General features: G+C 38.1%; 1 protein-coding gene across 12 annotated transcripts in view; it reads right to left on the bottom strand.

Moving 5' to 3' along the window:
* PPHLN1 (periphilin 1) overlaps positions 1-12755 on the bottom strand; it is a 142967-nt gene that overhangs the window by 33610 nt on the left and 96602 nt on the right. For all 12 annotated transcript variants that reach the window (XM_055318945.1, XM_055318936.1, XM_055318943.1 and 9 more), the window contains one exon: positions 2723-2863. In XM_055318945.1, the coding sequence (XP_055174920.1) occupies positions 2723-2863 (141 nt within the window). The remainder of the gene's footprint in view (positions 1-2722; positions 2864-12755) is intronic.

Raw genomic sequence — 12755 nt, 5'->3', positions numbered from 1 at the left:
TGGGAATTATACCAATACTTACATTTCTATATTATTCTAAGATTAAACTGTTAGCCTCATCTATGTGGGCTTTTTTGGGTTATTATTCATTTTTTAAAATAATGAAATATTCTAAGCATGTGGAAAAATATAAAGAATAATTACTGGACAGCTGTGTAACTACCATCTGGCTTTTCAAGCCTTTACATTATTACTATCCATTTGGCATTTAACCTCTAAGAATAAAATGTACAAAAGTTAAAATAGAGAAAATGAGGGGAAAATCCTCTTAAAGCTTTTTTATTTTCAAAAATCACTATAACTTTTAGACACAGATTTGTAAAATAATTATATATGATTATTTGCTAGCTTTCTGACATCTTGGGGGATTTTGGTTTGATTTTCTTGCCAATATATGAAAACCAAAGTGTTCTTTTAAAAACAGAGTATGGTAACATTAAATACAATAATTTATTTTTAACATTTAAGATTATTTAACATTATTAAGTTTTCTTCTAATAACTTTTTATTTCTCTGGTCATAACAGAATATAGTAATGTCTTTCCAGATTTTTCTTTTAGTCATCGGTCTTTGCTATAATAATCTCAATATTCCTTATAAGGTGTCAGATTTTTCATGTGTTTTTGAACAATTGGAAGTCGAAAATAGAAATCTAGTCATATTTTAGGTCAAACATGTATGGATGGCTATAAAGTACTTCAAAAAACTAATTCCATACTAAATAACAATTTTATGTATACTGTTAGGCTATATATCTGACTGGTAGCTCATCTTTTCAAGATCAAATAAATCAACCACACATAATAAAAGGAGATAATAAATATATATATAAATGACAACCCCAAATTCCCAAACCTGTAGTTCAGTCACATTTTTCTACCCGTTATATTCTCAAGAGAGCCTTTCCTATAAAGAACTGCTATTTAGGTGGAAAAGAAAAATATTAAGTCATTCACTCAATAAACACTTATCAAGAACTTACTACAAAGTGCTGGGCTTAGGCACTGTGTTAGGTGGTCAGGTTAAGACAGTGACTCGGGCTATTCAGAGGTCACTTCTAGGTTTATGACTCTATCCACTATTTACAGAAAATACTTTGAGTCTACTACATGCCAATCACTATATTAGGTAATGGAAATAAAGTAATGAACAACACATAGCTCTCATGAAGCTTCCATTATGATGAGGGGGAGACAAACAAGCAAATAAAAACATGTATCAAGTGGAAATAAATAAATAAATAAATAAATAAATAAATAAATAAATAAATAAATAAAACTACAGAGAAAAATAAAAGGACAAATGGGTAGTAATTCTACATAGGGTAATGATATTCATATATTCATATCCATGTTGAGGATACATCTGAGGCAGAAACCTTTTATTAATGCTCTCAATTAAGTAATATCCTAAAAGGAACCAATCATCTTCATATTACCAATTTAAACAGGATTTTTTCAATCTGTTGAGAAAGATTTTTCTCCTTCTATTCTTCTAGGCACCTGACATTGCTCATCATCTCCAGTTTAAAACTCTTCTGGCTTATATGACAAATCTCCTATGTAGATTCTTATCCTTTGCCATTGGGGTGGCATCAATATGAACTGTACAATCACAATCAGGATTTGATGAAGATGATCTCCTATCCAACCATGGCAAATAGGCTTTAATTGATGTGAAAGTGGAAAGCACCCTGAGAAAAGATCTAACTTTATTCTTAAAAAAGTTTTAGAAGACTATATAACATTTACTCAAAGCACTGGAGAGTAACAACATCAAAAACACCTGTACCTGGAGAGTAACAACATCAAAAACACCTGTACACAGTAAGTAATTTAGAGAATTGTTGAATTGCTATCCTGTATATGTGCAACTAATATAACACTGTATGTTAATTATACTGGGGGAAAAAAAACACTTGTAGTGCATGTTATATATGTTTTAAGACCCTTTCAAATATTATTTACTTCATTTAATCCTCGTGAGCGATAATACACTACGAGACAGGCAATATTTCCATGTTAAAACATTTTAAATTTTGCTATGCATAATGGCATATGTGAAGAGGCTTTAAAAGTAAAAGGTTTTAAATCTCAATAGGTAAGACAAAGCCTCTAAGTTTATTCCATTCAAAAATTATATTTCATAGTATAGTAAGATATATCTAGAAGGTTCTGACCTATAAATATTCCTTAAGCAATCTAAACTATTAAAAAAGCAAGATCCTAACTTTTCAGAATGACATCATTAAAATTAAATCTATGTACTTATCCTTTACTTTTTTCAATATTTGAAAAATTCTTAAAGGTATAATGAAAAACATAAACATCTGTAATCCCAATATTCTAAAAATAACATCTGTTAACATTTTGGTATATTTAACATTTCTTTCAGCCCATCCATGTTAATTTTAATAGTTTACAATTGCTTAAAAAAACAAACAAACAAACAAAAAAAAACAATTGCTTCATACTACCAAGCATATTGATATTCTCTAAAAAAAGTTTTATTTAAAAAATAAAAAGTAAAGAATGGGGAACCAAACTAATCAGTATTATTGTGAAATCAAATCAAACAATTTCTGTAATTTTTTACATTCTAATTTCAGAGTCATGAGTGAAAACAATAAAATGAACTATATTTATACAATAAATGTTCTAACTACAATGTGTAAAGTGACAGAAACAAAAGATTATGTACTTAAAGAAGGTTGAATTCTCACCTGTTCAATCTCTTTGGTTTTTGATGCTATTGCTTTAGAGCGACTAGTTAGTTGACTGTCTTCAAATAATTCTATGCCATCTGTTACATTTGACTCAGGTTCCTCTGGCTGGTCAATAAACAATGGTGCTGTGGATCCTGCCTTTAAAAAAATTAGGAATTTTTAATTACATATACAGTCTTTAAGATGACTGCGTATAGGCACTAATTGACACATATCAAGAGAAAGTGCTAAAAGCAACCAGTTTTAAGAAAATACGTTCAATTTTACCATGCATAACGAGCATATGTGAGGAGGACTAAAGAGGAAATGACTGCTACTTTTTAAATTTTAGGCAAGACAGAGCTTCTAAGCTTAATCCATTCCAAAATTATATTTTACACTATATTAAGTTAGTTAGAAGGTTTTGTCCTAGCAATTCCTTAAGCAATCTACTTAAGAAACACTGAAGAGAAAAAGCCTAATTGGAAGTGAGATGTATGGGCACACATAACCATATTAAAAAAGAACATGGAAAAGGGCTCTTTCAGAAGTTAAAAATATCTTGCTCTGTAGTATAAAAATTTATTGAAATCACTGAGAAGAAAATTCCCCAAACCAATAATAATCACTTCTATTTTACAGCAACAATTCATTAAATACATAATCCCACAAAAAGTTCACAGTCGATTACTATACTTTCCCAACACACTTTTGTGGAAAAGATAAAAACTTAAAAAAAAAAAGGGGGGAAAGAATTATTTAACTACATTTGTTTATTCAAAAATTTACGGTGGGGGCACCTGGGTGGCTCAGTTGGTTAAACATCTGACATGATCTTAGGGTTCTGGAATTGGGCCCCTTGTCAGGCTCTGTGCTCAGCGGGGAGTCTGCTTGTCCCTCTCCTTCTGGCCCCTCCCCCCTCCTTGTGTTGCCTCTTTCAAATAAACAAATAAAATCTTTAAAAAAAAATTTACTGTGTGACATTTATAACATTATCTACAATGGCCAAATTATGAAAACAGCCCAAGTGTACATCAACTGATTAATGGATAAGGAAGATATGGTGTGTACGTGTACACACACACACACACACCACACACACACACACAGAGGAATATTACTCAGCCATGAAAAAGAACGATGTCTTCCCATATGCAATGGTGTGGATGGGGCTGGAGTGTATTATATGCTAAGTGAAATAAGTCAGAGAAAGACAAATGTCATATGATTTCACTCGTATGTGGAATTTAAGGAACAAAACAAAAAAGCAAAAGGAAAAAAAAGAGAAACCAAGAAAAAGACTCTTTTTTTTTTTAAATGTTCTATTTTTTTTTTTAAATTTTTATTTATTTATGATAGTCACAGAGAGAGAGAGAGAGGCAGAGACACAGGCAGAAGGAGAAGCAGGCTCCATGCACTGGGAGCCCGACGTGGGATTCGATCCCGGGTCTCCAGGATCGCGCCCTGGGCCAAAGGCAGGCGCTAAACCGCTGCGCCACCCAGGGATCCCAAGAAAAAGACTCTTAACTATAGAGAACAAACTGTTACCAGAGGGAGGTGGGTAAAGGGATGAGTTAAACAGGTGATGGAGATTAAAGAGAGCATTTGTTGTCATATGTAAGTACTAAATTACTATATTGTACACCTGAAATTAATATTACACCGTATGTTAACTAACTGGAATCTGAATGAAAACTTAAAAAAATTTAAAGTGTGATGGAGAGAGGAAGACAGCAGCATAGGAGGACCCCAGCCTCACCTCAATCCACAAATTCAACTAGATAACTGTCATCCTAAATACTCCAGAAATCCTAAATACTCCTGAAGACTGACTCCTGAAGAATAAACTCCACAACTAAAGGTAGAGAAGAGGCCATACTGAAGAAAGTAGGAAGTGCAGAAACATGGCTTGGGAAGAAAAAAAACGGATGGTGACGGCTGTGGTGGTAGATAAGGGTGAGAGACACTAACACACGAAAGAGTGCCTGGAGAAAATGAATCCTGGATAGCAATTGGCTTGGAAAGGAAGAGGGGTCAAATTTCACTGAGTTCTTGCAACTAGTGGGGCCTCAGACTTGTAATTATAAGGGTCAAAGGGCTTGGCTCAGGGAAAGCCCAGAGGTACCAGGGCTGCTTTGGGAGAGAAAGCAGGGCAAACAACCCTCAGACATACCAAGTGAAAACAGTGATCTGAAGAGCGCCTGGGGCATACAGTGGGAAGGTCATTCCCTCATCTTGAGAGTATATCCCAGAGATCTCCCAGAACAAAGGAACATGAAGCCATCATTTCCTTCTCTGGTCCCTCAGCATAAGCACAGAGCCACCCATGGGAACCAGTACAGTGCCAATAATCCCGATTTAAATTGCTTACACCAAAGCCCACCCACACTCTGGTGGAACTGCCTACCCTAGTCAGCCTTGTCTCAGTTCAAGCATGGCAGGCACCCATTAGACTGGCCCAAACCCCTTCCCATATCCCATCTCCCAACCCAGGAGTTTTGCAGAGCCTCATTTGTCCCAAATAAAGAACAGGACAAGGTCATGGCCAAAGATCTAACCAAAACCAGTAGAAGTAACTTGCCTGATGGACTATTTAAAGCAATGATCATAAGGATACTCACTGGACTTGAGAAAAGAATCACTAAGACCCTTAAAACAAAGATAAAAAGGAAACAATCAGAGTTGAAGAATGCAATAAGCAAGATAGGAAACATGACTGATGCAATTAATAACAGGCTGAAAGAAGCAGAGGAATGAATGAATGAATGAGGTTGAAGACAGAGTAATGGAAAGCAAGATGAACAAAAGAGACAAAGAAGGACTATGCCAAGCAAGAATAGACTTAGCGAACTCAGAACTCAGTAGTGACCTCATCCAATGTAAAAATGTTCACATTATAGGAATCCCAAAAGAAGAAGAGAGAAAAGGAGGCAGAAAATTTACTTGAAGGTCATAGCTGGAAACTTCCTTAATGTGGGGAAGAAAACAAATATTTAGATTTAGGAGGCACAGACAAGTCCCAACAAAATCAATAAAAGCAGATCCACACCAAGACATGTTATAATAAAAATGGCAAAATGTAAAAAGAATAAAAAAAAATTTTAAAGCAGCAAGAAAAAAGAAGACAGATATAAGGGAAACCCATAAGGCTATCAGGATTTTTCAGCAGAAACTTTCCAAGCTAGAAGGAAGTGGCATACTGTACAAGACAAATCCACAGCCAAGAATACTCTATCCAGCAAAGTTATTATTCAGAACTGAAGGAGAGATAAAGAGTTTCCTTTCCTTTTTGAGCAGTAAGGAAGACCAGAAGTGACAGTATGAAGGAAGGAAACACAAAAGCTATAAAAATGAGTATTTTTGTAAAGTATCAGTCAAGGAACTCAAAAATAAAAGGATGTAAAATATGGCAACCTATATCTAAAACACGAGGAGTAAAGAATGGGTTCAAACGTAAACAACCACTGACTTAATATAGACTAATATATGCAGAGGATGTTATATTCAAATCTAATTATGCCAAAAAATCAAAAAGTACTAATATGCAAAGAATAAAGAGAAAAAAATCCACATATATCGCTAAAGAAAACCAGCAAACCATGAGAGAGAAAGACAAGAAAGGATCAGAGAAAATCTTCAGAAACAACCACAAAATACATAATAAAATGACAATACTTATCTGTCAATAATTATTTTGAATGTAAATCAAATATAAATCAACAGACACAGGGTGACGGAATGGATAAGAAAACAAGACTCATCTATATGCTGCTTGCAAGAGACTCACTTTAGACCTAAATACACTTGTAGATTCAAAGTGAGGGGATGGAGAAATATTTATCATGCAGATGGATGTCAAAAGAAAGCCAGATCAGCAATACTTATATCAGACCAAATTGACTTTAAAACAAAGACTATAAAAGAGAGACCAAAAAAAGACATATAAATTATAAAGGAGACAACCCAACAAGAAGATATAACAATTATAAATATTTATGCACCCAACATGAGAGTACCCAAATACATAAAACAGTTAATAACAAACCTAAAGGAACTAATCGATAACAACACTGTAACAGAGGACTGTAATAACACATCACATGTTCTGCTGACAGACAAAATGATTACTGAGTCCAATACTTAGTAACAAAGAAAGGCTCCAAGGGACTGCTTTGCCAGCCACTGCCAAGAAGTGCAGGTGCTGAGGTGAGGCCCCAAGTGACTCCCAGTTTTATTACCCTGGAATGTAAAGAATGCAGAAGGAAGGAAAAACAACTCAAGAAAGCAATCACGTGAGGGACAGCAAACTGCCTATGTAACTATCTGCATGGGTCCTACGGAAGCATTAACTAAGGGGGTAGAGGGGATGGGAAAACTGACCTCAGCAGGCCTGGGTGAGGCATCCACCATCCACCATCATTGCTGTTTTCAGGACTGATGGCAGGAATAACTGGCTTTTGCCAATATATGCATGTTCCTGTTCTTAAGACAGAATCTCCAACCCAAATCCTAATTAGGTCGACTGGGATCCATGCCTTAGCTCTCTCTTTGAGCACAAAAATAAGAGTGATGTTTAGTTGGGTTATATTCAAATGTGTAATAAAGGGAGTGAGCCATGTGAAATTGGTAGCTAGCATTAAGGTTTTTCATCCGGGGGTAATAAGAAGATGAGGAATTTGTCTGAGAGATAGAAGGCTCAGGGAACACAGCAAGTATGCAGGAGTGAGAGGAGCAAACCATGATCTGTTCAGCAGTATCATGGGCAACCCAGCGAAGTTTGTGGATCTACAGGTGCCCCAGCTCAAATCGAGGCCTTTTACAATTTGTACCCAAGGGTGGGAACATACAGGAATGTTGGGTTTAGAGTAATTTTTTCCCAATTTGATTTTATCCCCTATCCCAGCAGTACTGATGAATATTTGATATTTTACTGTCCTTACACTATCTGATCCTGTGAAGATGTGGTTTATATCATTGCGGTTGAAAAGGAATACAGTAATTACTGGCTATAGTATACACTATAGCACAGAAACGTAACTCTCTTCAATAAGAACGAACGAATCATGAATGAGTCTATGTCATCCACTGTGATATCCAAGTATGCTGTAGAATTTTCCACAGTCCTGAAGTGGGCCAGGTGGGGGAAGCCAATTATCCTTTGTGTAAATGGTGTCATTGGTGAAAATGGGGGGTTCAGGGTCCTCCCAGGAAAGGAAGTCAAAGGTGGGGGGGTTCAAGATATGTGTCCAATAGGTGTGATTTCCCATAGAGATAAGGAAGAGCCAAAGAATTCCCATAACATGAACAGCACAGATAGATACCTTAGGAGCTTTGGAGTTAATGTTTATGTATGCAAACATGGAAAAGAGTAAATTTGCAGGGGTCATAGGTGTTCCCATGATGTCTAAAGTTTTTTCTGCTTCTGTGGTGAGTTTTTTTCAGTCAACCTGTGTTGGCCCAGAGGACTGCATCATGGAGCTTAGGGTTTCCATCCTCCTTTTCTTCATCATTATCTCCAGGGGTGGCTGGACTATAAGTAGCTGAAGTTTTAGAACTGGGTTTGATCCCTGCAGATGTCAGCTCATCATAGGGTTATATAGCTTTTGCCAGAATCCAAGGAGTTCCTGAAGGAGACAACACAAAAGCATACTCTCTTCCCCATGTTAATAATTCCACTGGCCCCTGCCACTGGAGTCCTTATAGGGGATGTCAATAGAGGACTAGAGGCTTGGGCCTTTCCTGAGCTAGAACAAAATATTGTTCTATGGCCATAAGACCTGATGCAATGCAATTTTTTAAAATTTAGAGTAAATAGGACTTTATAAGGTTGTTCCTGAGGGGAAGTACCTCTCTCCATATTCCTCCTTTTTTTGTTTACATACCTGTGCCTTTATAAGGCCGCTGGCCTGTTTGACAATGGCTTGTCCAATTGGATTATATGCATGCTGGTTACATGCTCAACATTCCATCTTTTGAAAAAGATCCCAAGGACTTGGAGGTATAAACAGGACCACCGTTAGTTTTAATCTGTTTAGGAAAGCCCATTTGTGGTGACTATAGATAGGATATGTTTTTTAACATGTTTACCAGCTTCTCCTGATTGGGCTGTGGCATGGAGTAAGCCAGAGAAAGAATCAATGGTGACATGGAGGTGTTTAAGGCACCCAAAGGGCTCATAATGGGTGATATCCATTTGCCAGATCTCATTTTTTGTTAATCCTCTCGGATTAACTCCTCCTTGGGGAGCAATCTTGGGAGTATCGCTAGCAGTTAGGTATTAATGATTTCTTGAGCTGCTGTAAAGGTATCTTAAAGGTTAAGGCCAAAGCTCTGGCCCCTTGGTAGAAAAATTGATGAAAAGCAAATGCTTCTTGTATGGTTGTAGAAAACATCACTACTTTGTTAGCTCTTTCATTGCTGTCCACCAAAGGGCCTGGAAGGCCAGAATGAGATCTGATATGAATGATACAGACTAACTCTGTTCTGATGGGTTGAAGATGTCTAATCATATCAAAAAGCATCTCATCGTTACTGTCATGGGTAATGGCTGTTTCAATGACTTGAACAGTACCGAGTACGTAAGCAGTGTCAGCAAATACTGAAGAGCTGCAATGACAGCACTGAGTTCTGTCTGCTGAGTGGAGCTGTGATGTACAGTAAGAAAATGTCTCCAAGTACTTTGTTTGAGCTATGTCCATACCCAATTTTCCTGACTTGGAGAAAATGTCTCCAAGTACTTTGTTTGAGCTATGTCCATACCCAATTTTCCTGACTTGGAGAAAATGTCTCCAAGTACTTTGTTTGAGCTATGTCCATACCCAATTTTCAGTCAACAAAGACTGTTAAGGCATTAGGAATAGGAGTGGCAGGTAGGACAGTAAAGGGGGCAGGAGGAAGGAGCTGAAAGCCTTATAAGACTTTGTTTTGCGGCAAAGAAAAAAATTAATAATTAATGCTTCCATGATAATCAACTAACACTATCTGAAAGATTTCAGATTGGTAGAGAGCCACCTGGAAATCGTCTTATTGAATCCTGGATTAATTACAACTGGGTCTTGCCCAGTATTTGATATCCATGCCCTGTTTAATTAGGTAAACCCACTACTTAAATTGAGTACTTAATTTGGGGTGGGGAGTGGTGATGGGCTTGAAATATCCATTCTAGGCCCCCAACATGTGGGAGTTGACAGAGGAGGCCTGTGGGACTGGTAGGTGTGTTTAAGATTATTAAATGCAGGGAATCCCTGGGTGGCTCAGTGGTTTAGCACCTGCCTTTGGCCCAGGGTGTGATCCTGGAGATCCGGGATCGAGTCCCACATCGGGCTCCCTGCATGGAGCCTGCTTCTCCCTAGCCTGTGTCTCTGCCTCTCCCTTTCTGTGTCTCTCATGAATAAATACATAAAAATCTTAAAAAAAAAAGAAGATTATTAAATGTATCAGACTACCAAGGGTGACACATTCTAAGTGAGGAGTACTGTGCCATTTAGTTATTTGCTTAAATTTTTCCTTCTTGTGGGGAAAGGACTTGAGGAGAAAGGAGGTTGGGGTCTCTCTTTTAGGTAAAGAGGTGCTGCAGGCTACAAGTGGGAATGCCCATAGAAGGCCGAAGGCAATTAATATTCCCTAGCAATTTTTGAAGGTTGCTGAGGATCATAGTTTTCTTAATTGCAATAGTGACTCCCTGTCCTCAGATGTGTCTTTGAATAATAATATAGCCTAAATATCTCCATAGTTCCATCTTTTTTGTACTTTTTCAGGGGCGATTTGTAAGCCTACCCTGCTGGTATGATTTGCCAAATAGGCGTGTATCTTAGCCAACGTGATGATGTCTGGATGCGCCAAGAGAGTAACATCCATATAGTGATATATAGAACTTCAGCACAGATGTGCTATTAGAGCATGGACTACAAAGTCCTGACAAACACTGGGGCTGGTGACCATTCCTTGGGGAAGGACCTTCCATTAGTATCTTTTTAGTGGGGCTCCTGAATTAATACAAGACGAAGAGAAAGCAAATTTTCTTCTACCAACTTGGTGCAGAGGATAGTGAAGAGGCAGTTCTTTAAATTATGAGGTGGTGATGACTTTTGTGAATCAATCCTGGGTTTGGAAGACCTGGTTGTAGTGCTCCCATAGGGACTATATGGGCATTTATTTGGCAGAGATCGTGCAGGAGCCTCCATTTTCCAGACTGTTAAGGGATACAGCAAATGGATGTGTTCTAGGGACTAGGTGAGGGCTCTGTGTGGCCTACTTCTAACTACTCTTGATCTGAGAGTGTTGCTTGTTTTAATTTCTCCCCCTTTAAAGGCCATTGTTCCACCCAAACTGGTGGGCCAGTTTGTAGTCAGAGTGGTGGGAGAATGACGGTGGCCCTTAGGACAAATTTGAAGAAGGGGTGCCAATACAAACATTCCACTGACTAAATCCTGCCCCCATAAGATTATGGGAAGGTCTAAGACATAAGGCAAAACCATGACGACTTGACCTTCTGGCCTAGTACATTTGACTGGTTTTTCATTTTTTCAGAGGGTTTGGGCTCTACCCAAAGCTCTAACAGTTATAAAAGAGTAACAAGTCTTCCACGAAGGAAATCAATCTTTGGAAACAATAACTATCACATTAGTTCCAGAGTCTAGGAGTCCTATAATTGATCTTTGTTTTACATTAAAAGTTAGGAAAGGCCTCCCATGAGTCTGGCCACTCAGAAAGCCCCAGTGCTCCCAAATCCCTTGAGGCCTCTTGTTTTCTCTTTATGGGTAGGCATTAAAAAAGGAAGCAACAACAGCTGTGCCGATCATGTTCCAGTGATGAAGAAATGATGGTTAGCACTGGTGACCCGATTTTGATTTGACCAGTACAATTAGAGTTTATTAGTCCCAGAAGGATTTGGATGCCCTGATGGGTGACAACTGAACTTCGCAATATGATACCAGTATTCTCTTTAGAGAGAGGGCCCCATATTGTGCTAGAACAACTTTTACTTGATTAGTCTCAACTAAAAGAGGGTCCTCCACAAGAAGTCCAAACCAGTACTGCCTTAGGATTTGCCTGTAGTTTGGCTACTTGTGTCCCAGAGGGGGGAACCTCGTTTGAAGTGGCTTCCATGAGGTGGCATACAAATTCCAGGGTTGGCTCCTGGAATTTTATTGGGGCGCAGCAGCTGGTATCCTGCTTCCAGTTTCCTGAAATGTTCCCCTCAGAGTCAAACTTTGAACAACACTGATTGGCCCAATGAAAACCTTTTTCACATTTAGGACATTTTTTTGTTTGGGTTTAGGGGCACTTAATTTTTTTTTTTTTTTTAAACATTCGTTTTGCAAATGCCCTTCCTGGCCACAATTGTAGCATCTCTGAGGTGGGAGAGCTGCAGCCAGGACTTGCGCCGTATAAGTCTCCATCCCAAAGTCTTCATAGACCTTTATCATTTTGGCAATGTTATGATTGTTCCCTCCAACAAGGCCCTTTTGGCAATCATTACTGGCATTCTCTAGAGCCAATTGAAGCACTAGAACCTCAGGTTATCAACTTGCCTTATGACAGCATTTTGTAGCCTATGAATCAAGTCAATGGAAGGTTTTGTGGGTTTTTGCCTGATAGTGGCAAAGGACCTGGTGGGTATACTGACTTCAGGGATATTATTTCCATGCTCTCAAGGCTGTCCGAGACATCTGATTAAAAACTTGCCTCTGTAACTGGGCTGGGCATAAGGGTCAGCATAAGGGCCAGACCCAGTGACTATACTCAACTTTTAGGAACTGCATTTTCCAGATTTTCCAGAGAGAGAGCAGTAGCTGCATTATTAAATTCTTGTAACCAAACACTATATTGGTCTGTGGTTAAAACTATCTTAACTAAAGTCTTCCAATGCCAGGTGGTCATCTCATAACCATGCCGGATGGCTTTTATAATCCTCTTGGTAAATGAGTTCTGAATCCCATTATCAACTATGCTCTTCCTAAATTCCTTAAACACTGCAAAGGGTAGACTCTCATGTCTGGAGCCTTGATTTCCTCCCCTTATTATGGAGAAGGCTTGCAATATCTCACCT

This window comes from Nyctereutes procyonoides, unplaced genomic scaffold (genome assembly GCF_905146905.1).
Source record: "Nyctereutes procyonoides isolate TBG_1078 unplaced genomic scaffold, NYPRO_anot_genome, whole genome shotgun sequence".
In the NCBI taxonomy this organism is placed as follows: domain Eukaryota; kingdom Metazoa; phylum Chordata; class Mammalia; order Carnivora; family Canidae; genus Nyctereutes; species Nyctereutes procyonoides.
This window is presented reverse-complemented; position numbering and strand designations above follow the sequence as displayed.